We start from the raw sequence: 26,677 nt of genomic DNA, 5'->3' as shown, positions 1-26,677 counted from the left end.
TAATCCTTGCAATATAATTTGGCTTGGCGAATTCCACACTCACCCATGTGATAAGATAAATGTGTTAGCTTGTGGAATACAGGATGATGATGGGGAGAGCGTTTTTCACTTTTGTCACACGGAGTATGGTAATACCTTGAATAGATTATTAATAATAAATAATCTTGTATTTTTAAATAAGTCTGGAAATGTAACTGGTCAGTTAGAATTTACCTTTCTAAATCATTTTTCTACTTCTACCCTTGACTTTGTGTTGGTCTCTGACTCTATAAAAGGCCTTTTTTCTCGTTTTGAGATTGTGTTCTACCCATTTAGTGATCACGCTGCAATAACCTTTTTCACGCAATCCGTAAAGAAAGACGATTGAGCTTTTAAACTCCTTATAAACCCCGTAATTGCAAGAGAAAACGGGATTGTCCTAAAATGGGAAAAAATAGACACTGAGTTTTTTGGCCAACCTAGTGTCCAAACGCCTTGCCGAGATAATGCTTTGCTTGGATTCAGTTTTACATGCGAGAATTATTTTGGATTTTGAGCTAATTGTATCTGGTGTTAAAAATAATTTAACTCGCATTATTCGTAATGGCCGACGTAAAAAATATAGTTGGCTTGATGACGATTGTGATAAAACACTGAAAAGTTTACATGCAGCTTTGAAGTCCAAATCCCGAGATACAATATTAGTTAAACATCTACGTACAGCCTATAAAAAAGCAAGAATTACCAGGCTTAAAACCTTAAAAGAAGAATGGTGGGAAAACCTGCAGAAGGCAGCAAAAATAAAAAGCTTGCAAGCATTTTGGTCTTTGATCAATGCTCCGTTCTTAAAAGACGAACAGGCTATGACCACAGATACCAACGTAGATCAGGAAGAATGGGTGACCCACTTTGAAGGGCTTTTCGGAGTGGGTGATATGCCAACTTTACAATCTGATTCCCAATCTATAGAAAGTAATGAAACTCCTGCTAGTTTTACACTTGCTGAAACTAAGCACGCCCTAAACCAATGTAAATGAGTGAAAAGCACCAGGACCAGATGGAGTCCCTATTGACCGGTTTCTAGATAATCAAGACCTGTGGGCCCCACTCCTTACAAATGTTTTTAATAAAATTGCCCAAACATGTGCCCCACCATCGTGGAAGACAACTGTAACTGTCCCAATATATAAAAAGGGGGACAGGTCAATTGCGAAAAACTATAGACCAATCTCTCTGATCGATTCTACTGCAAAGTTAATGGGCCATTTGATTTTAAATAGATTAGAAGATTGGGCCCTGGAAACAAATATTATTATTCTCTGCCAGTTTGGCTTTAGAAAAGGGAAAAGCACTGTGGAACAGTGTCTGAAATTGAGCCTTATTATAGCGAAATACACTGCTGCAAAAAAAGGTAATCTTCACCTGGCCTTCATTGATCTGTCTGCAGCCTTTGACTGCGTGGCACAGCCTAGGCTGTGGCAGATGATGCAGGCCATGGGAATCGACCTGAATATCATTAGTATTATTCGTGACCTGTATTCAGGTGCCACAGCATGTGTTCGCTATGGACGGGACGGCGAGTGTACTAGATCCTTCGAAATTGCAAGAGGCGTCAGGCAGGAGTGCCCCCCTTCTTATTTGCTCTTTATACCAACGGCGTACAATCTGCTCTGTCAGGTTCCAAAGTCAGCACAGGTGCCAATTTTATTGTATGCGGATGACGCAGTGCTTTTAGCTTGTACGGGCAACGCACTGCACCGCCTAGTTCTGGAGTATACCCAATTCATGAATAACCTATATATGAAGGTTAATTATTCAAAATCTTTTATTTTAGTGGCAGGTACTAAACAGAGAAGGTATTCACAAATCAATACTGAATGGGGCAAACTGGGAGTTGTTGACTCTTTAAATATTTAGGGATTATGTTTGATACCCAAACTAATTGGCAGAAGACGATTGCTAACAGAGGGTGCCAGATGGAGAAGAACATTGGGGCACTAACAAAATTCATTTAAAAAACTGGCCTAAAACCTATAGATATGATAAAAACAGTGTATCAAACAAAGACTGTGTCTGCTGCCACTTATGGGGCAGCTCTTTCGGGAACAAGGGATTGTACAAAACTGCAGATAATTGAAGATCATTTCTTAAAAAGGGTTCTATCTTTACCAAGCTCATGTGCCAACTAATAAGTGCCACATGGAACTGAGAGCACCTTACATCACTGACACATTGCAGTGGCGCCGATTCTTATGTGGCATTCAGTATGGTGAAAATAGACCCTTGCCTTAACAAGAGACATTGTAAAGGATGTTTTGAGATTAGATGGGGTGGGTAATATCACTTGGTTAACTTATGTTGAATCCACATAGAAAGCGGTTGGGCTACATCACCTTTTTTTGGTCCCTACTACTTGTTGTTCAATTTAAAAAAAAAGACCTAAAAATGCAATTGCTTTCTAATCGGTAGATAAAAAGGGAGGCTAAAAATATTCATCTGTCGACAGTAAAGGCATACTTGACTTCTCCTAACATAATGCAAAAGGATACAAATACCATATATTTAACCTTCGTCACTAATCTACTGCATAGGTACATTCTGGTGAGATTTTGTCGGAATTATATACCTTTAATGCTGGGTTTTTCCCTGTAATGTTTATGTTGCTTCTTACCTCCCATTGTGTCCATGTGATCAGCAATCTGCTCAGAATGAAATACACTTTTAGTTTTTCTGTAAATTTTATTGTGATGAAAGAAAGCGATTCATTATCCCCATTATGCGTAAAATGAAGTTCAGACAGTGTCATGTAGCCCTTTATTACCTCCAATCACTACCTGACCCTTTTGTTTGTTGTTCTCTGGCGTCCTTTTTGCTATCTCCATTAAAAAAGAGACAAACAATTTGCTAAAATGATATACCGAACAATTAACTGATTTTATTGTATTGTGTAAATAATTATGAATTTATAGTTTTATATTACTATTTGTATATATGTTAACCATACTGTAATGTTGTGAAACACTGCAAACGTGTCTTTTTATTGTAGTATACTTTTTATGTATACATTGTGTTGGCGAAATAAAGTTATTCTGACTGACTGACTAACTTACAGTCGGCTACATCCTCCCAAAATGCTTAAAATATAGGAAACAAAATTCCGCCTGAAACTGTGGGGACCACCCAGGTGAAATCTATACTTTAAAAATATCGACCACACCACCTTCAGGGCCCGTGAACCAGACCCTCACATTTTGTACAGTAGATGACAAATGAGCTACCCTCTGGCCCAATTGCTCTATCTTGCCTTTCAGTTTACAAGATAACCACACTGCACACCCTCTCGAAGGCCACCCCTTTCTGGCCTAGTGTTAATAGAAAAAAAAACTACAAATGATGCCCATAGCTTGTAAAACAAGGTACTTGTTTTATTTTTTCCACTCATTCTTGGTGATTCCTTTAATGACAAAATCAAATGGAGAAAGTGATTGTAATTATTTGGTAGATTGATTAAAGGCATTTCTGTTGCATTTTAATAATAAAATGCATTGTCTATCTACATTTTGTAAGTTTCATCAAAGTTTTATTGTTTCCAACTACTTGAGTTTTTCAAGCCTATGGATAGCGTCCATAAAAAGTCAGAGAGCTTTAATTTTCAACAACCTACCTGGGGAATGTTTTGGCATGTCTTGTATTCTGCATAATATATTCTGCATAGTCATTAAAGGCAAATGGATTTGTGCTGCTTCTGCTGCTGGTGTGCTGTTTGGGTGACTATTGTTTATTTGTCAGCCAATTTAGCACAGGGGTAAACTCAGAGGCTTCGTAATTTAAACAGGAATACGTTTTCTAAAACTGGAAGAAGTCCACACAGAGAATAGCAGGACTTTATCTGTATCATTTTTAAATGTGGACAATAGTTCTCTAAATACTGTGAAATAAAATGTTTCCATCTCACTAAACGTCAGAACTTTTGTCACTTTGCTACCAAATAAAAAATACATAAAGAGGGCTTTAACGTAGCAAATAGGTCTCAACTCATGCTTTCGGTTGTTTAGTATATCATTCCAAATCCCAGAAATTGTTTTGATTCTAGTGCATGAGATGTGTTTTCAGCATGTGGCAGGGACTGGTTTCTGTATGCAGAAGCCATCTTGAAAAGAAAGCGCTCTGTCTACAAGCAATACATTCTCATTATAAACAAATTCACACTCTAAATATGTTTTAAAAAAATGATAAATGCTGCATAGGATGCACCTTGTATTAACTTTAAAAAATGAACAGCATAGCTGAGGGAGAACATGAAAGAGAACCAGTCGCAGAAGTGGCCATAGTATAAAAGCTAGGCAAAGACAGCTGTTTAGCAGTCAGACAGTGTGATAATGTGAGCAGTCTAGTAGTCGGGATGGGAGGATTTATGGGGTTGGAGGAAGAGGAGGGGCCGCGAAAGGAAAGGGCAGTTAGAGTAGGGACCGGGACACCAGAGGAAGCATAGAATAAAGCTCCTTATAAAATAATATAATTGTCTGTCCTCATCGATCTCAAGACATGACAACTGGCGACGAGGGTGGGATGGTGTAGCCAACCGCCCATAGAACCCCAGAAGAAGCGTCCGGTCCCTGGGCATCACGAGGAGAGAGTTGTCCGTGAGACACGTGTGCCCCAACGAAGCCGCCGCCTGCAGCTCAAGGCTAGCGGTAATTACCCGCTCCGCGATTCATCGATCGCGTGGAGCTCCGCTGAATCAGTGTGGCCGAGCGCTGCATGACATTTAAACTGAGCGCTAGTTTCGCGCCAAAAAAAAGCCAGGAGTGCATCCCCGGCGCACAACGAGCTGTGTGCGAGCTGCAAAACAAGCATTGATAACTGTAAAGAAAGAAAAAACAAGCATTGACAATTGCAAAACAAGCATTGGTAAGCGCAAGAACAACCATTGATAACTGCAAAACAAGCCTTGACGACTGCAAAACAAGCGTTGATAATCACAAAACAAGCATTGGTCACTGCAAGAGCAAGCGTTAGCCAGTGCATAGACGTGACACTACCACATCAGTCCAGCCATGTCGAACTCACCGAACCGGAACGGAGTCGGTGCAGCGGTGGCCGCCCCTGTCGCGCCTATCGTCTCGCATCTACGCCCCCCGGAACCACTGACCCTGGTGGCTGGCGGAAGTATGGGCCCTAGATGGCAGGAGTGGCTGGAGGATTTAGAGGACTATCTGGAAGGGCCCAAAGTCACAGGAGACAGAGACAAACTAATTGCACTCCAAAATCTGGTCGGCAAAGAGGTTTGCAAGGTAATCAAAGAATTGCCGACGGATGACAAAGGAACCTATGACAAGGTGCGAGACGCTTTAAACAGAAAATTTGTGCACAAGAGAAATGTGGACTACGAGAGATATGTATTCCATCAGGCTCGTCAAGACAAGGAAGAAATGATGAGCACATTCATATCCAGACTACGCCGATTGGCTCAGTATTGCAATTTTGACGCGTTCTCGACGGAGGATGCCATCCGCCTCAGAGTCATTGAGGGCTGCCACTCAGAGACACTCCGAAGGCGGATGCTGAGAAAGAGTCATGATCTCGACGAAATAGAGGAAATGACGAGAGTATATGACCAAGCGGAAGAACATGCCAAGAACATGGAGACGGGGCGTAGTGAGAAGAGAGAACATGCGTATTGGACGCAAAGCAACAGCGCTCAGAGAAGGTCAAACGAGCGACAGAGAAGGTCTCGTCCCGCGTCCCATCACCAACACAGAGGTCGTCGGCGCTATGAGGCAGGAAATAGAGATGTTAAATCAAGTTATGCTAGGAAGCCAGAGCGCTCACGAAAATGTTATCGCTGTGGGTATGACTGCCCGCATACAGATGCCTGTCCTGCGATGGGTCAAGTGTGGACAAAAGAATCATTTTGAGGTGATGTGCGGAGTATATAGCAAGGAGAGAAGGAGAGAGACAACAAAGTTGTTTCGCACAGAGGACAAGCGACAGCATGTGAAAGCTGTACAGGACAGAGCTATATCATCTTCGGGCTCGTCGCATTCCAGCAGGGAGTCTCGCAGATCCCAATGGACAAGAAGGTCGCCGAGGAGATCACCATTGAGGGAATCAAGGTCGACCTCTCAAGAGTCTGCATATACGGACGAATACATCTGCATGGTACCCGGATCAGCTAAAGAAATATCCGCCACTAGACATCAAAGTGGGGACACATGCGACAAAATTTGTGTTAGACAGTGGTGCATCCTTGAACTACATGCCAGTGACAGAGTATAACAAGATGAGGCCACCACCTGTCCTGAGTCCAGCACATGTCAGGGTGTTTACGTGGATGGCAAAGAAACCACTTCCATGCCTGGGGAAGTTTGCAACAACACTCAAGCATGAGTCTACCTCAGTGTCGGCATTCATCCACGTCATAGAAGGTCCAGAGGCTGATTGTCTCCTCAGTCTGCCTACAGCGGAACGCCTTAGACTGGTTGAAATCTTATACCGGGTCAGTGATGATCCAGACATTGCCCGTAAGTTCCCCAAGTTGTTTACCGGGCTCGGGAAAATGAACAAATGCCTGATTCGCTTGCACATCAATGATCAAGTGCGCCCCGTTGCTCAACATCCAAGGCGGGTGCCTTTTCACCTGCAACAGGCTGTAGAGAAGGAAATTCAGGAACTTTTACAGGCTGACATCATTGAGAAAACGGATGGTCCCACACCATGGGTGTCACCAGTGGTCATAGTTCCGAAGAAGGGCACCCCTGAAAATGTACGGTTGTGTGTGGACATGAGGCTCCCCAATACAGCCATAGAAAGAGAGCGGCACCCTGGACCTCACCTGAGTGATATGATTTCGGCATTAAATGGTGCCAGGGTATTCTCTAAACTTGACCTAAACAAGGGATACCATCAGCTGGAATTACACGAAAAATCAAGGTACATAACAACTTTTGCCACCCATCTGGGTTTGTTTAGATATAAGCGACTGAGTTTCGGTATCTCCTCTGCAGCAGAACTATTCCAGGAGGTCATCCGTCAGACAATCAAACACATACCTAATTCACTGAACTATAGTGATGATATTCTGGTGTATGGGTCAAACACACAGGAACATGATCAAGCTCTGGATCGAGTATGCCATGCTCTCTTAGAAGCGAATCTGACCCTCAACAAGCCAAGTGTGAGTTCCATCAGTCCACCCTCAAGTTTTTCGGACATGTGTTCTTAGGGGCTGGGATGAAGCCTGACCCTGAGAAAGTGACAGAGCTCAACACCACCAAGAGCCCTCAAGATGTTAGCGACGTCAGATCGTTTCTGTGCATGGCGAGCTATTGCTCTACATATATCAAGGACTACGCCACTATCAGTCACCCACTCCGTGCCCTCACCAAGCAAGGACAACCGTTTGTGTGGAGCCCTCAGTCTGAGCGGGCATTTCAAGTGATCAAGCAGGCAGTGGAATCGGCGGATAATCTAGCCTATTTTAATCCCAAAAGGAAGACAGAGATAACAGCGGATGCCAGTCCAGTTGGGTTGGGTGCTATTCTGGCTCAATATGACAATGACACTGATCGGCGACACATTGTGGCTTACGCCAGTCGCAGCCTGTCAGACACTGAGAAGGCTTATTCTCAGCCCGAGAAAGAGAGCCCAGCGGTCGTGTGGGCTTGCGAGCATTTCCACGTATTCATCTACGGTAAACATTTCACCATGATTACGGATCACCAAGCACTTGTCACCATCTTCGGTAATCCCAAGGCCAAGATGCCGCCTCACATCGAAAGGTGGGGATTACGCTTGCTGGAATATACTTACACAATCATTCATAAACCCGGAAAAGAAGAGAATCCGGCGGACTATATGTCCAGACACTCTCAAGCATCTCAGGCCTCACTTCCGTCGATAGCTGAGGAGTACATCCACTTCGTGGTAGGTGTGGCCCGACCACCGGCAGTCCCATTGGAAGCGATACTGGAAGCTACTGCACAGGACATCACTCTTCTGAAGGTAGTGCGACGCCTGCGCACACATCGCTGGAGACATGACAGCGAGGAGGAACAGAGTGATCCGCAACTCCAGCAAGAGATGCAAGCTTTCCGACACGTCAGTGAAGAGTTCTCCGCTACCTCGGAGGGACTCCTATTGAGAGACCATCGGATCGTCATTCCGAGGCAGTTGCGTCAAGGTGTCGTTAATCTTGCCCATAAGGGTCATCGGGGAGTTGTGGCCACCAAGAGAGCCCTATGGGAGCGAGTCTGGTTCCCCCAACTTGATCAAATGGTGGAGCTCACATTAAAGGATTGCCCTCAGTGTCAACTAATGAAGTCTGGAGATTCTCCAGCTCCCCTTCAAATGACTAAGTTACCTAGTGGGGTATGGCATTGCTTGCCATGGACTTTTATGGACCGCTCCAGTCAGGCAGGTATGTTGTGGCTATCATGGATGAGTACTCGAGATTCCCGATAGCCCAGTTTGTGTCATCTACCAACACCTCCAGCACAATTGCCGTGCTAGACGAGGTGTTTGCCGCCTGGGGTGTTCCCAAGGAACTCAAGACAGACAATGGTCCTCCTTTAACGGACATGAGTTCAGTGAGTTCGCAAAGCATCTCAACTTTCGACATCGGAAGGTCACGCCCCTGTGGCCACAAGCCAATGGTACCATTGAACGATTTATGGCCACCTTAAAAAAGACTTTCCAACAAGCCACCCTAGAGAAAAAAGACTTACAAGTGGCTCTCAATGAGGTCTTAAGAGCCTATCGGACAACACCACATGCTACTACCGGAAAGTGTCCTGCCACTCTCATGTTGGGGCGACCCATCCGAATGAGGATCCCAACCTGGGAAGGAGCTCTGAGACCGGTGTATCCGACACGTATCCATCGAGAACTCTCTGTAGCTGATCAAGCTGGCAAGGACAAAATGAAAGCGTATGCAGACACGAAACGGAGAGCCAAGGTTTCATCTCTTCATACAGGGGATTGTGTGGTGGTCAAACAAGAGCAGTCGAAGAAAACGGACTGTAGGTTCAAGGAAGAACCATTGACTATCACTCATCAGAAGGGTACCATGATCACTGCTGAGTCTGCGAACAGACGGATCACTCGAAATGTGTCTCACTTTCAGAAATGCACCCTGGCCATGAAGGAGATACTGGACGGAGATCCGGTTCAACGAGAGGCAGAAGGACCTAGTCACTCAAGTCCAACCCAGAGACCTGATCGACAAGCAGAAGTTGTGTCTGCAGAGTTTGAAATGAATCTCCGACCTCGAAGAGACATCCACAAGCCCAAGAGACTGATTGAAGAACTATAATCAAGTCAGTTGTGTTTCTTTTGTAACAAAGGGGGAGATGTGATAATGTGAGCAGTCTAGTAGTTGGGATGGGAGGAGTAATGGCGTTGGAGGAAGAGGAGGGGCCGCGAAAGGAAAGGGCAGTTAGAGTAGGGACCGGGACACCAGAGGAAGCATAGAATAAAGCTCCTTATAAAATAATATAATTGTCTGTCCTCATTGATCTCAAGACATGACAGAGAGCACATGTCTAACCGTAACGAATTTCTGTAAAGAGAAAGATGTGAGTAGTAGATGGGAAGTGACAGAGATATTGTAGCAAACTGGAAGAGGGATTAGGAGCAGCCCTGGCTATTCTGAACAACGCCTGGCTCTAAATTCTAACCTTTATGGTTCAAGTGTTTTTTATCCCAACTTTAAACATATACTTAGCTACACCCACTGAGCCACAAGAAATATCAACACCCTAACCTGTAGAAACTCTATTACTCTGCCCCCAACCCTTCACTAGTTCAGAGTTTCTATTCCATGTCAAAAGGTAAGGATAGCTTGTCTCTCCCATTCTCATTTGCATACACTTTCCCACTGGTTTACCTATTTCTGTGACCCAAACAGCTGTGTCAGCTGAGCTCATTGTGCCACAGATGTTCGGGCAGTGGTGTGGTACAAATGTGAACCTATCCCCATTCATCGTCAACTGATCTCTCTCCACTTTCTCTGCACTGGTGTTGTGTGTGTCAGCTCAAGGTATAACAGGTGTCTGTATTGATCTGGGACCACCATTTCTTCTGTCTCTTTTGTATTTAAACATCCCTTCAAAGCTGTTATCTTTCTGGAAGTCATCAGCTTTATTGTGAGGTGCATTGGCCAGTACTGCGCTTGCTTGCAGTGAAATTGTTCGGTTTCAGGGAGACCATAGTCTTTTCGTTCTTCAAGTTGTCAAAAGTTGGCATGCACTCTTTATAGAATAGTTCTCCTGTTCTTCTACAGGTTTGAGTTTAAAAGGTGCATAGCTGCCCAAAATAAGGTACCCCAGAGCTAAAGAACCAAAGCAGCATCACCGGCAGACATATTAGCCAATGGTCATCCTAAAAGTGTCATGTCTAAGTTGTTTCCTAAAGTTCACCTAATTAGGGCACATGCTTAGATGGAGTGGGAAAATGTTCTGCAATTTTGGGGCTAGATAGCTGGAAGACCACCTGCCCTATCTGGCTTTTCTTATTCTGGGAACCTGGGCTAGCCTAATGGTCAGAACACCTAAGTGCACTGGAAGGAATATAGAGCTTAATAAGATGTTGCAAGTAGACGGGCCAGTCTTAACAAAAGCAAAGTAGGCAAAGCAAAGGTCTTTGAATTTGACCCGTTTAGCAGTTGGGAGCCAATGCAGATCAGATAAATGGGCTGAGATCGAATGGGGCTTGGGAACATGCATCAGTAACCGAGCTGCAGCTTAATCAGAGCCTGAGATATGCTCAGATGTAGCGCTCTACAACCCTGTTTTTCCATTATTCAAACTTCCCAACATCTGCAGCTAAGCTAAAGTCTTGATTTCTTAACAGACTTTAAGAGAGAGTGAAATGTCCCCTGCTATTCTGTCCCAACCTGCCAGAGTTGCTCTAGTGATCAGGGGGAATACAGCTCCCATGGCCTGTGTTTCCGTAGTAGCTCTGAAACGTTCACTGTTCCTGCTATAGGCTTGTCCCTATTCCAGTATGTAGGTCAGCCGACGCACCGGATGTTGATACCCCACAATAAAATACCTGTTCTAGCTTAACCTCCAGTAGGCCCAGACCTTCTTTGGTTGCTTCTGCATGAGGGTCTTCGGTAGTCGTGCGTTCTTCGATGCCCATACAAAGTTATCAGTTAGTCCCTACAATCCCTGTACTGTTGAGGTTGTTTATTGGTCAATCTCCTTTACCAAGATAATCCATCCACTTGCTACGTTCAAAGTTCTCGTTGCATTGCTGCAGTAGCAGGCCAAAACTTTCCTACATGGTCTTCCACAGACTAGGGGTCAATTGTAATCACTCCTTTGTCCATTCAAACGACAACAATTTCTTAAGGTTCCACCTGTCTAGCTGGACTTTTCGCACTGTGCAGGACCGAGGTTATTGGCATGGGCCGGGGATTTAACTGAGGGAAGCTGACTAAGGGGGAACGTCAAACTGTGGTCGGTTGCCTAAGGCTTATCCCAAGAATACTAGGTTTAATCTGATCTAATAAAGATCCAATATATAAAAAACTGTGTTGTGTACTTTTGTTTTATGTTATAACTGATGCGTACCTTCTTGCGTTTCTTAAGTGCATTTTCCCCTTGTAAAAATGTAATAAAATTGGGTATTAAAACAAAAAAGATCCAGTATAATATAAAGCACATCTTCCTTTTCTCTCACAAAGTCGTCTTCATAAATTTACTCCTCAGAACCAGACACATGTCTAAGGTGCAAAGCTGCCAACGCTGACCTTCTACGGACCTCACTCTCTGAGCTTCACAGAACAGCTGGCAGACCTCAAAGCATTCTTCCTCGATCTAGCAAAGAGAACCAAATGGAAAGAATGACCTGCGATTGTTGCACTTGCCCTGATCCTGGCTAAAAATCTATTTGCCTTCTCGGGGAATATTGCACACCAGATATGGCAATGAAAAAGGCAACTTTCCAAATCGGTGAAAGCTGAAGGAACAGTATTAGGTCAGCAACAAGCAATGGAATGCGGGCAAACACAGGTTACGGAATCAATCAATCATTTGTTAAGTGCACTACATACCCACAAGGGTCTCGAGGCGCTGGGGGCGGGAGGTGGGGGGCGCTATTGATCAAACAGCCAGGTCTTTAGTATCTTCCTGAAGGTCAGCAGGTCTTGGGTCTGTTGTAGGCTCGGTGGGAGGGTGTTCCATGTCTTGGCGGCGAGGTGGGAGAAGGATCTGCCGCTGGTGGTTGTTCTTCAGATGCGTGGGACGGTTACAAGTGAGAGGTCAGCGGAGCGGAGCTGGCTGTTGGGGGTGTAGAAGGAGAGCCATCTGTCGAGGTAGGCTGGGCCGCTCTTGTGGAGTGCCTTGTGTGCATGGATGAGGAGCTTGAAGGATATCCTCTCTTTGACGGGGAACCAGTGCAGGTTTCTCAGGTGGGGGGTGATGTGGCAGTGTCGTGGTACATCGAGGATCAGTCCTGTCGAGGCGTTTTGGATGCGTTGTAGTCGATTAATGAGCTTGGTCGGGGCTCCCGCGTAGAGGGTGTTTCCGTAGTCGAGTCTGCTGCTGACGAGGGCCTGGGTGACTGTCTTTCTTGAATCAGTCGGGACCCATCTGTAGATCTTGCGGAGCATGCGGAGGGTGTTGAAGCAGGAGGAGAAGACATCGTTGACTTGCATGGTCATTGAGAGCGTTGAGTCGAGGATGATTCCCAGGTTGCATGAGTGGTCGGTGGGGGTTGGGGCTGACCCCAGTGCCGATGGCCACCAGGAGTCGTCCCAGGCTGACGGCTTGGCGCCGAGGATGAGGACCTCCATCTTATCCGAGTTCAGCTTCAGATGGCTGATCTTCATACAGTCGGAGACGTCCTTCATTCCTTCATGGAGGTTGGCTTTGGTGGTGATGGGGTCCTTGGTGAGGGAGAGGATCAGTTGAGTGTCATCGACGTAGGAGATTATGTTGAGGTCATGCTGTCGGGCGACGTGTGCGAGCGGGGTCATGTAAATGTTGAACAGCGTTGGGCTGAGGGAGGATCCCTGGGGTACGCCGCAGATGATCTCGGAGGCTTTGGAACGGAATGGGGAGGCAGACGCTCTGGGTTCTGACAGAGAGGAAGGTGGTGGTCCAATCCAGAGCCTTGTCTCGGATCCCTGCAGCATGGAGGTGTGCACGTAGTGTGCGGTGGCAGACGGTGTTGAAGGCGGCAGAGAGGTCTATAAGGATCAGTGCTGCGGTCTCGCCGTTGTCCAGCAGAGTCCTGACGTCGGTGGCGGCGATGAGGGTGGTCTCGGTGCTGTGGTTGCTATGGAACCCTGACTAGGATGGGTCCAAGATTATGTTCTCTTCGAGGTGGGGTTAGCTGTCTGTTAACCATTTTCTCGATGACCTTGGCCAGGAAGGGGAGCAGAGAGATGGGTCGGAAGTTCTTGAGGTCTCTTGGGTGTGCCTTGGGTTTTTTGAGTAGGGTGTTGATCTCGGCGTGTTTGCAGCTCTCAAGGGAGAGATTGATGACGTTGCGTAGGTGGGGTGCGATGGAGCTACTTGCTTTGTTGAAGACGTGGTACAGGAATGGGTCTGATGGAGAGCCGGATTGGATTGTGCTCATGGTCTTGATGGTGTCATTGACGCTCACGCTGGTCCAGGCTAGTAAGGGGATGTGGTCGATGGTGTGTGGAGGGTCTGTTGTGATGCTGTCTGTTGGGACTGTCTGGCTGTTGAATCTGTCGTGGGGTGGAAGAAGGTGGCGAGGGAGTGGCACAGGACTTGCGACGGCGGGATGTCGTTGGTGTTGGAGCTTGGGTTGGAGAGTTCCTTCACGATGTTGAATAGCTCCTTGCTGTCGTGTGCGTTATTGTCGAGGCGGTCTTTGAAGGAGGTCTTCTTGGCAGCCCTGATGAAGTGGTGTTGGTTGCGGACGGCGTCCTTCTGTGCTGCGTGGCTGTCCGGAGTTTGTTCACTGTGCCATTTCTTCTCTAGTTTCTGGCAGGCTTGCTTGGAATCTATGAGTTATGGGGTGAACGAGCTGGCCCTCTTGCTGGTGTTTCTGTGGGGGGGTTTCTTCAGCGGGGCGAGGGAGTTGGCGCAGTCCTCGATCCAGCGTCTGAGGTTGTGGGCAGTGACGTCGGGTTTGGAGGGTTCGGTGGGTGGGCTGAGAGCGAGGTTTGCATGTAGTTGGTCTTCGGTGATTTTGCTCCAGCGGCGGCGGGGGATCTGTTGGGTGCGGTGGTACGTGGAGGGTTTTTGGAAGGTGAAGTGGATGCAGCGGTGGTCGGTCCAGAGGAGTTTGGTGGTGTGGCTGACGGAGATGTGAGGGCTTGAGGAGAAGACGGGGTCGAGCGTGTGGCCGGCAGAGTGGGTGAACGTTGTGACGAGTTGCCTCAGTCCGAGGTTGGCGAGGTTGTCGATCAGGGTGGTGGAGTTGCTGTCATTGTTGTTCTCAAGGTGAAAGTTCAGGTCTCCGAGGAGGATGTAGCCGGTGGAGGTCAGGGCGTGCGTGCTGATGAAGTCGGTGATAGAGTCGCTGAACTGTGGGCGGGGTCCGGGGGGTCGGTAGACGAGGGTACCTCTGAGGGTGGAGTCAGGGTCTGTGCGGATCTGGAAATGCATGTGTTCGGTGGTGCAGAGCGCGTCGTCAGTGCTAGTCGAGACCCTGATGCTGTTCTTGTGGACGATGGTGATTCCGACTCCGTTGGTGCGGTCTCTGCGGGTGATCTTGTAGCCATCTGGGATGGCTATGGCGATGTCGGGTGCGGAGGAGATGTTCAACCAGGTCTCTGTCAGAAAGGCGACGCCCGAGAGGTTGTGTTGAGCAGGTCCCAGAGCTCGATGGCGTGTTTGCGTGCAGAGCGGGTGTTCAGTAGTATGCATCGGAGGTGGTTGAGGTCTTTCTTTGCGGGTGGTTCGTCGGCTCTGTGGCTGATGTAGCTGTGAAAGGACTGTGTGTGTGTTTAGGGGCGGCCTTGAAGCAGTTGTGGGTCAGTCCGGGGTTGAGAGCGTGCAGAGTGCTGGTGTCGTAGTGGCGGCAGTCGTCGTGGCTGGTGCGGGGGCCAGGGTTCTGGTGATGGGCGCGGTTCAGGCGTGGACGGGCGCAAAGGGGTTTGCCGTACGCCAGCGGCGTGACCGCGCAGCGACTGGCATGTATGGGGAGGTGGGAATGAGACATGCCTGTTATATTTAACAAAAAAGGATAGCAATAGGCCCTATTGAATCACATCTTAAACAGTAGGCAATGCATTTATGATTTAAAAAAAAAAATCACAATGGCACCTCCTTCTTCTCTCCCCTCCCTTAGTACGAATAACAGTACTGGAAGAACTAAAGGTTACATGCCTTACAAAGAAGCTAGTACTTAATGTTGCACAATATTGAAATATACCAACCAGCCTGCCCATGAGTTTGTGCTGTTGATGGGTATTGTGTAACTTGTAGAAAATGCGAGGCAACTCCTGTTACTGATTTTTAATTATTGCACCATCTTTCTGTGAGGTTTTGTGCCTGGGACAAAAGATAATAATAAAAAAAGTTTCCAATTCATTCAGCTGTGTACGTCTTCCCTCTGGACTTGCTGTGGTCTGCAGTGACATTCATGGCCCAGTCAAAACGTTAGTCCAGCTCCCACTGAAAGCTGATGTCCAGGTCCTGCATCTTTTCTTTATATACCTCGTCGAAATGTGCATTCTGCTCTAAGGTGAAGTATTCCTTCCAGTCTCCAACATTACCTAGAAAAGAACACACAAAACATTACTTGTGAGAGGTCACTTCATAGGATGGCGATTTTTAGACCATATAAGAATATTTTCTTCTATTTTATTTCTGCCCAAAATTGCAATATCTCCTTGGTATAGAAATCTCACTATTTGTACTGCTAGCCAAGACAGGTGAGCGTATAGCTGTCCTGCCGGGAGATATTTAAGGCTTAAATTGTAACCTTTAAAGCATATCCAAAAATAAATGACCAACCAACCTACTTCCTGTAGAGCTCTCCCTAACACTCCTCTTATGCCCTGTACTCCTCCATCAGAACCCTCTCTGTCTTAAGGTGCTACCAAACTCTACCAATGTGCCCATGCTGCTTTTAGTAGGTTGAAATGTTGCTTTTAATGTGGAGCAATATCTGTAGTGAGCAGTCCAGCCTCGTACATAGTTGTCAATCAGCATTCATTTTCAGCCCACTTCCAAATATTACCTCCTCTCTTGGATATTATTAATCCACAAGATGTCTGTTTAGTGGGGGGTTGCTGATTTGTCACTGAGACGAATCAGACATTTTCCACAAGTGTGAGATCACAAGTGGTGAACTGTTTTGTGTGCCTATCATGCTTTTTTGTACGTTTGTGTATTCTTACAGGTCATATCTCTGGTTCATGAGGAAAAAGAAAGTTGATCCGATGAAGAACATAACATTCATGATAACAAAACATCAATAACAGTGGAGGTTGTACCTGCTCAGTGTTCCTGGTGAAAACAGAGGCAAATCGAGATTTGCTGTCATTTTATATATAATATAACTTGTTGTTTTAGAATGCAAAGAGCCTATGCATAGTCATGTTAGACCAGTAGCACTGTAAGAGGAAGGATTCATTCTAGGTCACCGATAAAACCTTCATGAATCACCATTGATGAACAGTGTAATATAGTTCCCCTAACAGATAGGGATCTTATGAAATACTAATACCTCATTATCTCATTGAAATCAAGGGAAGTGAGGGAGCATCAGGGAAACCCAGTTCATAACCACACCCTTAGAATCCACATGCTTAGATTTTGAATCAGTGCCAAGTTAGATTTGTTTTTTAATCATGCTTTCAGCTTTGACTCAAAAGCACAGGGAAGACAGTTATGTCAGAGCCAGATTTACACCTGTTAGTTATAATGACATGGTACTCAAATAACATTTTCTTTAATTATACTGCCACACCTTAAAGAAGTACCACTCCTATGGAACATCTAGGAACATTTCTAATTGTCCATAATTTTGCATTATCTTCATGTTCTTTTTTTCCGTACTGAAAACTTTGTGTGTGTTGGCAAAGGGGTTCTACACACTAAAGGGCCCGATGTAGGTGTCCAGTTACCGACCGGTAACGGCCGATTTCGGCCGTTACCGACCGGTAAATGGTCATTCCTGATGTAGGTGCCCTATTTTACCGATTCGGTAAACTTACCGAATCGGTAAAATACCGAATCGGTATTTTTACCGATTCCGTAAATTGGAGATGTAGGTGGGACTCTTCTGAGTCCCACAGGCCCTACAGAATCTGTATTTTACCACCCAATCCAATTGGGTGGTAAAATACCGAATCCAGGTGTGAATGCACATGTGTGCATGCACACATGTGCCCTGTGACAGACAGACATGCCCTTAGGGCATGTCTGTGTGCCACATGTCACACATGCCTGAATTCGGGGTGCTAGAGGGTGTCAAAGTGACACCCCCTGCACCCTTGCAGAAATCGGTATTTACCGAATCGGTAAATACCGATTCGGTAATGACCATTGATTCCTATGGGCTTCAATGCCCATAGGAATCAATGGGCTTTACCGATTCGGTATTTACAGAATCGGTAAATACCGATTCTTAACGATTCGGTATTTACCAAATCTGAAATACCTACATCCCCACCCCTCCATTTTATCACTTCTTAAATACCGAATCGGTATGATTCGGTATTTAAGAAGTGGTAGAATTTACCTACATCGGGCCATTTATCTTGTCACCTAATTGACAAGATAAAGTGTGTAGAACCCCTTTGCCAACACACACAAAGTATTCAGTACGGAAAAAAAAGAACATGAAGATAATGCAAAATTAGTCCTAGGTACAACATGGAGGTACAATAAAGTGGGTAGATCCTTCTTTGTGAACTATGCTTGGCACAGCCTTGTGCAGGAGAGTTAATTAATTAATTAAAAATGTAGATCTACTGTCATCATGCGGTTAGCAGCTACGACTATATTATTAATTTGTAGATACTGGGCACTGAAAATAGTGGCATGGCATTTAGAAAGTGCAAATTGAATGAATCTCCATTTCCCTCTGTGGAATTGCTCAGGTTATTGAAAGGAATGTCCACTTTAATTGTTTTTTAGAAAGATAGCTACACGTTTCTATGTGATGCCCTGTTGGAATCAGGGGACACTGCTATATGTTGAGCAGATTTATATACCAAATTAGAAATCTATGAAGAAGAGATGTCCTGTTCCGCAAATAAGTTTATAAATTGCAAGTAAAACCATTACTTGATGGAACTCCAAGGATGTGAAATGCAGGGTGTTAATGGCTCTATGCGATTATTTGAATAAGCAGTACATAGGATAGTCTGGTATGTGTACGTGAGAAGAATAGATTTTAAAATGAGCACGTATGATCAGTTACAACAAAACAAGGAAAATGCAGTGCTTATGCCTTGAAATTATTCAATATCAGAGAAAATTATTGTGTTTACATCCATCATTGAGTATGCCAAGTCCACACACTATCTTTTTGATTTAAACTTTAACTAAACTTGGGTGGTAAAGGTTGTTTTTAATCTTTGAAGTTCCCTTGTCTGTCTACATTTTCCTCACTTGTTTATAGAAGTTGAAAGTATTGTTTCATCTGGTTTGTAAACTAAAATCTTGCATTACCAGTTTGGCTACGGCTGTAAAAGTGGCAAAATATGCAGTCCTTGCTGAAGCACATTATGAAGTGCAATATGGCAGCTTCACCCTCTGCCTGCTACCTGGTTGCCTAGTCGTTGATAAGATTGGTTAAATGCCTCTGCCAAAAAATTTAGGATTTTAATTTGGAGCCCAATATTGTACTACTCAGACTGTATAAATCCGAATTGTTCCTGCCTCGAAATTATTTTTATAACCGTATTAGCATGTCCACCACTTAGCTGAAACTTTCAGAATTGTTGAAGAACTTTCTAAATCTATAGTAAAGACTTCTAGTCTCACTTTTACCCAAACTCTGTTGGTCCACTTACTCTCCACTTCATTTGAGTCATAAGTCTTAAAGGTTAGCAAAGCAGTTTCTTCAGAAGGCAAACCTTCAGGATTTTGGTATGTGATCTTGCCAAGTCCAAACGTTTTTGGGTTTGCTTTGCCCTTGACTCCACTTAGTAATCTAATCATGAGTTTGATATTGAGTTCCTTCTTACACTCTTGTCTGGTTGAGTGTTACAAACACGAGGCACATCGCAATCTGTGCAGTCAGTTTCTTGTAAGGATCCACTTTCTCCTGAAGCAGATGGTGGATTCCATCATGTCAAAGAAGTCATCACTGAGTCAGTGGAACCATAAAACCTTCTTCCAGGCTCTCATTTTTGCAGTTTCTAAGATCCTAGAGATGGTTAGATGGTGTGAACTTCTTTGGTGACAGTCATGTGGATGGTGAGGTGGACTTTAGACCATTCTGATATAATTATTCATTCATATAATTATTCATTCCTACTGTTTGTGCTGGAGGACCTCCAGCTGATGGAGGCTGGGTCACTGCTTTGAATCAATGAATCAATGATCCACAGTGACATTTGTTACCTTTGATCATGTCATCTTGCATAACCATCTCTAGCTCGTTGTTGTGGGGCCTCGGTCCAACAGTGCTTTTGATCCAAATTAACAGACCACTCCCTGGTGGTGGCACTACCTCTTTTTTTTTGACATGCACATATTGACTTGTGAGATTCCTGAGGACACTGATTTGTGTTTCTGCCTCATTATCCTTTACGTTGAGCTTCTGGGGTTGCCTCATCCATCTTTTGGGGCTCTCCTTTGCACAGGAGGATAACAGAGGAACAGGAATGGATGAGCCGCATTGCATAAAATGCAAATCTGAAGGGTGGTGTGATGATAGTGGGAGGTAGCAATAACATTTAGTACGCTGCACACTGACCCCATCAGTGATATTCTGCAAAAATTGATTGCAATGTAACTTAAAAGGCCCAGTTTCCTGTCATTATCTCCTTTTTTTCTACTACCTGTTGCTTCTGAGAAAGATCCTTCCATGTTGACAATACAGAGTAGGATTTATGCAGTAACAACTGCATTGCCTGAAAATTAGGATACTATTAGGTCCAGTATCTACTGATGTGCCTTCTTTAGTGCTTGAGCCCGGTTGTCTGATTACTGAAAGGAGCCTGAAGGTTTTATTCTGGTTCCTCTTTTTGAGGACTCAACTTTGGCAACCAGTTTATTGCAGGGCAACTTGTACGTGGTCTCTATGATGCATAGATCTATTGTTAGGAAAGCCCTAGAGTTCACCCAAGACACTACGGCCACATGCATTAACCTAAAAACCGGTAGCAAACGTGCAGATTCGCAGATTTGCATTTGGGATTCATCATCCTAATTGCAAAAATCACAATTTAAGTAATCCCAAATTGTGATTCCTTAAATGCAATGTATTAACCTAAAAAAAATTGCGATTTCGCGAATAGGATTTGCAAATTACCGTCATACTCAAGTTGATGGTAATTTGCGAATTCTTTGAAAAATGCACTAAAGTGCATTTTTCGAAGTCCCATGTTACGCATGTGTGTGCGAAACATGTGGTAAAATGGAAATGTTAGGGGTGTAACAGTGTTGGCACCCTTGAAATTGCATGCGCAATTTGCGAGTACCTATTGGGTACTCGCATTCTTTTATTTGCGACTTACAATTTGCGAGTCGCAATTAAGGAATGTGTAGGAATTGCACATTTATTTTGCGATTCCTACATGCATAGGCAATTGTTATTCTATAATTGTGATTCCTTAAAAATCGCAACTGCCTATTTTGATGCATGTGCATCATCGTTCTTTGTGTGCCTTCCTGTGTCTGAGATTTGCCTCGTTCGTTCTTGTTCCAATTTTGACAGTGCGGCAAAGAGCTAACGGAGGACACTCTGTTATGGTGTTGCCTCTGTCTTTGTTGCTATTTTGTAGCTAACTGTTACCTATCCCAATATGTCAGTGCCACATCACTCTACTAAACTATTAATACTTTACAAAAGGTACCCGTTCATACATACATCTCCTTAAGTCACCCTCTTTAGCCAGGTTTGATACGAATTGATACATTATGTGTCTGCTGGGCTTCAATAGACATAATTCTGTCTGGATTTGGTGCCTTGGTGGCATAATATATCCACTGTAGGATCTGTTTTTCCACATGGTCACAGATTGACATGCCAGTGAAGTCCATTCAGCCCAGTGGAGTTCATTCACAGGGTCGATAAAATAAGTACAATTTATTTGTTAATTTACTTTACTTCTGAGGTACAGTAATGACATTTGTGACCCACAGCTTTATGCAGATATGCTTGGAAAGATTCACTAGTACACATAACCATGCCTTAATTTAAGCTTTAGGGAAAAGGTTAATTACCACATGAGCAGCTCTACCTTATTTGAAGTGGGATGGCTGCATTTCAGTTTCTTGCCTAAGCAGATTTCCCAATGACTGGAATCTCCCTGGCAAATGATTTATTGTGGCCTGCACTATTGGACAAATAAGCTACATGTCAACACAGACCTCTACCACCTTACAATTTAAATAGAAATCTGTGGGCAACTTCCTACTTGGAGCCCAAAGCCTTAACTGGTATCTCAATACCTGTGGATCTCATCACAAGTGTGTATCATGGTCCAGCCCATACTAGGATTATCTGAAATTGTTTGTGTCTGGACAAGTTTGTCCATAAATATAAATGTAATGGTATCCAAATACAAACACATTGCTCAGCCTACAAAATCCTTTAGTGGGCCCTCTGTGTTGTGCTTTAGAAAAACTCAAGACCACTTATGGACCGTAGCGGTACATTTTCTTTTGTGAAGGCAAATATTGTCCATCTATGCCACTACTCTTGGGAAGTAGTCCGTCTCAGACTCCCTCCAACATTTCAGAAAATAACTCATAGGATACCTCTTCAAGGAGCACCTCTGTCACTGCTCTCCTGGAGCCTTTGCCTCTGCTCTCTTACCTTTAAAGATCTGCACAAGGAGCATGTGTTTCCTTTGTTCCCCGCAACCCCAGCTTGCCCTCATTCCCTCATCAAATATCTTGTTGTCTGGCCCTCACGCTGCCCAGAACATGTCAAAATACCCTGTTTTCCAAAACTAATCTTGTGCTCAACAAATAACTAAAAGAAAAGGGATGGGGATATTGTCCATGGATGTCGGTTCACTGAAAAGAGGAGGTAACAGCACACCCTCAATGATCCATAATGATATCACATGGTTGACCCTTGTCCTTAAATGCCTTTTATTTGCTAATGCAAGAAGTGGAAATTACAGAAAGTAAATCGTGGTTTTAAAGCCTGTTTCTGACCTGGTCACTGCTTTCATGTCCCTAAAACTAGGGCTAATGAGAGTGGTTTCATGGGTTCCAAAGAGGAAGCCGGGGCCGGCAGCAGTTGCTACCCATGGTCATCTTGTCTGATGTCAATGATATTGACCCAAAGCTATGTATGTCGATTGCTGAATCACAACAGTATGATTCCATTTCTTTAACACCTGCACACTATTTGGATAAAAAGCAAGGGACCCATGTAAAATAAAGTATGGTACCTGTGAAGCAGCACTTTTCACTTGGAATCTCACAGATACTTTAATGCATGCAAGATGATTAAGACTTATTATTACTCCCCCCTGAACAATTTACATTCTGAAAGCATTTTGATGCCAAAAGGGGAGCAACAGGTTACTTGTCATTTTAACTGATCATGCTAGGATTCTCTTTCAATACCAATAAGTAGTTGCATATCTGGTAAGGCTGAACTGACCTCCACTCTGTCTGGCTACTGCTGGGCCCACAATCTGTATAAAAGGCTTTTCTGTCAATGCCCTGCTCATTTATGGTTGCTTCATTATGTGTGTCCACACTCCTTATTGGCTTCACTAAAGATAAGAATGTGTTTTTACAACTGCTTCTTAGTGCAGGAAGCCTTGTGTACTGCATCCCGCTGGTTGCTTGAGGCATCACACAGAGCTCTAGAGATTACCGGTCCTCCCCTGATCCCCATAGGGGATTTCTGCTTAGTCTGTTGCTTACCTTTCCTCATGAATTTTCCTTGGTTGTGGTCCAAGATCTCAGGGGCTATCAGAGTGTAGTTCACCATACTGTTCTGACTCATGGTGGTGAAGGTGCAATGCTTCTCAATGCCCTCTAACTCCTCCTGATACATCGGGCAGCCCAGAAACTTGCATACCCTCTCGATGGAGTGCCTGAGATCCTGAAAGCAGAGAGAGGGCAAATGTATATCTTACTCGCTTGGTTTGAGATAGGGTGCTGGAGGGCAGTGATAAACCATTCATCAAAATCTTGTTTCAAGTTAAAACTACCAGTGGTGGCAATGATGCACAGCTGAGCATAGGTGGCATGACATTTCAATTCAACAAGAGGTATTTTCTAAGCTTGGGCAGTGAACTCCGCTCTGCTCGTGGAGTTTGCAGAGTTTTCCACACTCCACGGAACAAACTCAGTTCCGCAAAGCTGAGTTTTTTTCTTCGCTCACACTCCCCAACGTCAAGTTGGTGATCATGAGCAAAATCCACCCCGGCGAGATTTCTCAAAGCAGGTGATCGTATTTCTTAATGCAGGTTGTCGCAACCGCTAGCGTTGAGAAACATTCTGTTTGCATTGAGAAAGTTGCAGCTCGGGTAGAAAATCTACTTGAGCGACAGAAAAGAAGCAGCACCCTCTTGTGCTATGCATGATGCTGTTTGTGTTGATTTTCCAGCGCAGGACAAACACCCTGCGCTGAAAGTCAACATGAACAGTCATTAACAAGCGCACTCCACTGCTTGCGGAACTGCACATAGCACGGCAGAGTTTTTTTGCTCACTCTGTATAAACTCCACGCAGGCCTAATATTTCAACAAAATCAAAATCCCATCCAATCTGCTACGAATCCCAAAATCTGCTTCAAAACCTATATGAGCTTGGAACAAGTAATAATGGTTTTATGGGGGAGTACATGATCAGATGAAGTCCCTCATTAATAGTAAGGTAGTTAGAGTAGGTATGGGCATTAATTGATGTAGCAGATAGTTTAAGCTGAGGCACTGATTTCGAAAGGTAATATGGTCAGCGATATATATGATTCTTTGAAAAACCCACAAACACAGCAATTCTCAAAAAATGCAATGTATGCTCCCAAGTCCCTGTGTTGAATACTACACATGAAAAATACAGTGATTCTACCATCAAACCGGTGTATGAGCCCTGGATTTAGCACCCTACTTTAAATGAGCAGCAATGTCTATTTCTGTTCGGAAGACTCTGATGGCTTACTGTGGTGGATAAGGTTTAAATTCTGCTGCAAACTACTCACTGACAAGCCTACCCACAAATCCGTAAATTGTGGAAATTGTTTTACATTATAATAAATAGGGATATGGTTGTGCCTGTATACAGAGTGAGTGTAGTTGGCTGAGTCACTGCAGTGAATGACATTATTTGCACGAAGTAAGAGCTGTGTGGGTGCTCCTAATGCCTTCCATAGACAGGAGTGCTGCATATTGCGGGGAGAGAAAGCTTTCTCCTATTAAGAGAAGCTAGGTGGAGGGATCAGTATAATTGAAATCTACTTGGTCTAGAACAGTGGTTCTTAACCTTTTGATTTCTGTGGACCCCCACTGAATCACGACTGGATTCCAGGGACCTCCACTTAGTCATTATTGGAAGCCGGGGACCCCCAGCCTAAGCAATTTCTATGACTTGGACCTCAAAACAATATTCACAACTACAAAAACAAGTATACATCAAACAAATACTCAAATATTGAAATATTCTATTTACTTCACAATCAAATCTAGACAAAGCATCACATTATTGATTTTGCTTCTGTATTTATATATAATTTATTAGCTTTAGTGTATGAATTTTAAAATGTAATTTTGTAACACAGTCACGCACCCCCCTGAGTAGGCCTCATGGACTCCCAGGGGTCCTTGGACCACGGGTTAAGAACCTCTGATCTAGAATGTTCCAGGAGAATGAATCTGTCACGGTGAAGTGCCTCCAGAGGAGAAATCTGATAAGGGAAGTGGTTGTTAGCACCTGCAGGGGTGTGCACCGCTTGGGTGGGGGAGGAGGCAGCTTAGATGGTGCCCTTTAATTTCTGGGGCAAGACCCAGCGAGAAGCCCAAAAATACCACTGGTGGGTATGAGCAATAGGTCCATCCTGAGTAGGCCTGGGAAAAGCACTACGCTATGCTCGCGTAGTTTGCGAAGTTTGCGCTACTTCGCACTACGCGAACTGCACGTAGCACGGTGCAAACACAAATAGTGTAGCGTAGTTCAGCAGTAATTTTTTGCTTGCTCGTGCTCCTGAACGTCAAGTTGGTGACCGCGAGCAAATAAAATGACATCCCGGCGAGACTTTTTCCTCGTTCACGATCAGCAACATCAAGTTACTGATCGCGAGCGTGGAAAATAAACCTCCCGGCGAGATTCTCAACACGGGGAGGTCAGGTTTCTCATTGCAAGTGATCGCTTATGCTTGCGACTGCTCGCAATGAGAAACTGCGAATCCGCGTTGAGAAAGCTGCCGCTCGAGTAAAAATCTACTCGGGCGGCAGAAAACTACAGCTCGCACTGTGCAAGATGCCGTTTTCAATGATTGCACAGTGCCGGATGCTTGTCCGCACTGTGCAATCATTGAAAACAGCATCTTGCACAGTGCGAACAGGCTACTACGCAGTTGCTTGCGTAGTGCAAAGTGCATTTTGCGTAGCTTCGGGAAGCGCTACTTCGCATACTACGCCCAGCCCTAAGTCGCTCTGAGATGATCTCATGTGGATACCTTGTTTCCCACTATTGTGACGAAGAAGTGGTCTTTCACATTAGCCACTTGGCGCTTGGGACTCTTGAGGTAGCGCAAACATGCTGGGTCACAACTATAGAGCCACCAGCCCTGAGGGTGTGGTCTGGGTACTGGGTCCCCAGTGAATGCTTGACCCCAGGAGTAGGTAATAAGCCAACTGTAGGCATAGACATATTTCGGTTTAAGAATCTTGGCACCCCCCCTTGGCACAGAGGAGGGTCTGGCAGGGAAGACTCAAGGCGTATGCCTTGTGGTGGGTTATGTGGTTGGGGGGCAAGTGCAACAGGGATATTTTGAGGAAATTAGTATTTTTTACTGATAGATTTGGGTACTTTAAAACAATAAAAAAGTAATCTTTATTAACTGTCTTGGTGTTATATTTAAATAGTTCATATATTTTGAACAACATGCATTTGATTGATTATGTATAGTAGAATGAAATTAATAAAATGAAAAGAGAATATGAAATATGATAGCCTGGGTGACCCAGAATGAGAACAAACAGAAGGAGATAATGGGTAGTCCCTAGCCCCTCTATCCTCTTCATGGGTAAGGATATTTAGCACCGTGTATTGCTTTTAGGACTGGTTTAGTAGAGACAGCCTTAGATGTTTTGCCAGCCTCGTGTAATCAAAAATCCTAAATAAAAAAATAAATTTGCATACAGAATGGGGCAATAGTTCATCTCACTTCAGCCTTTGGCTGATTTGCACTATGAGTGACGATATTTCGCCTGATTACATATGCAAAAGAGCGTTTCAGTGCCAGCGCTGGTGTGCTTTATTTTGTAAATGTTTCTTTTCTTTCATTATCCTTCATTCATTTTTTACCTATTCTGGTGTACCTTTCATTTGTCCCAATAAGATTATCCTGTCATGTAGTGCTTTATTTGTAAAAAAATAAATAAACAAAAAGAATTCTGGGC

General features: G+C 44.4%; 1 protein-coding gene across 2 annotated transcripts in view; it reads right to left on the bottom strand.

The window, feature by feature from the left end:
- Window positions 1-15,404: 15,404 nt before the first annotated feature.
- The window catches only part of LOC147677901 (sulfotransferase 2B1-like), a 428,603-nt gene continuing 417,330 nt past the window's right edge, over window positions 15,405-26,677 (bottom strand). For both annotated transcript variants that reach the window (XM_086946529.1, XM_086946528.1), the window contains exons 5-6: window positions 22,977-23,157; window positions 15,405-15,679 (exon numbers count right to left, since the gene is read on the bottom strand). In XM_086946529.1, the coding sequence (XP_086802655.1) occupies window positions 15,564-15,679; window positions 22,977-23,157 (297 nt within the window). In that variant the 3' untranslated portion in view covers window positions 15,405-15,563. The remainder of the gene's footprint in view (window positions 15,680-22,976; window positions 23,158-26,677) is intronic.

The sequence above is a fragment of the Lissotriton vulgaris genome, chromosome 12, assembly GCF_964263255.1.
Source record: "Lissotriton vulgaris chromosome 12, aLisVul1.2, whole genome shotgun sequence".
Lineage (NCBI taxonomy): Eukaryota > Metazoa > Chordata > Amphibia > Caudata > Salamandridae > Lissotriton > Lissotriton vulgaris.
This window is presented reverse-complemented; position numbering and strand designations above follow the sequence as displayed.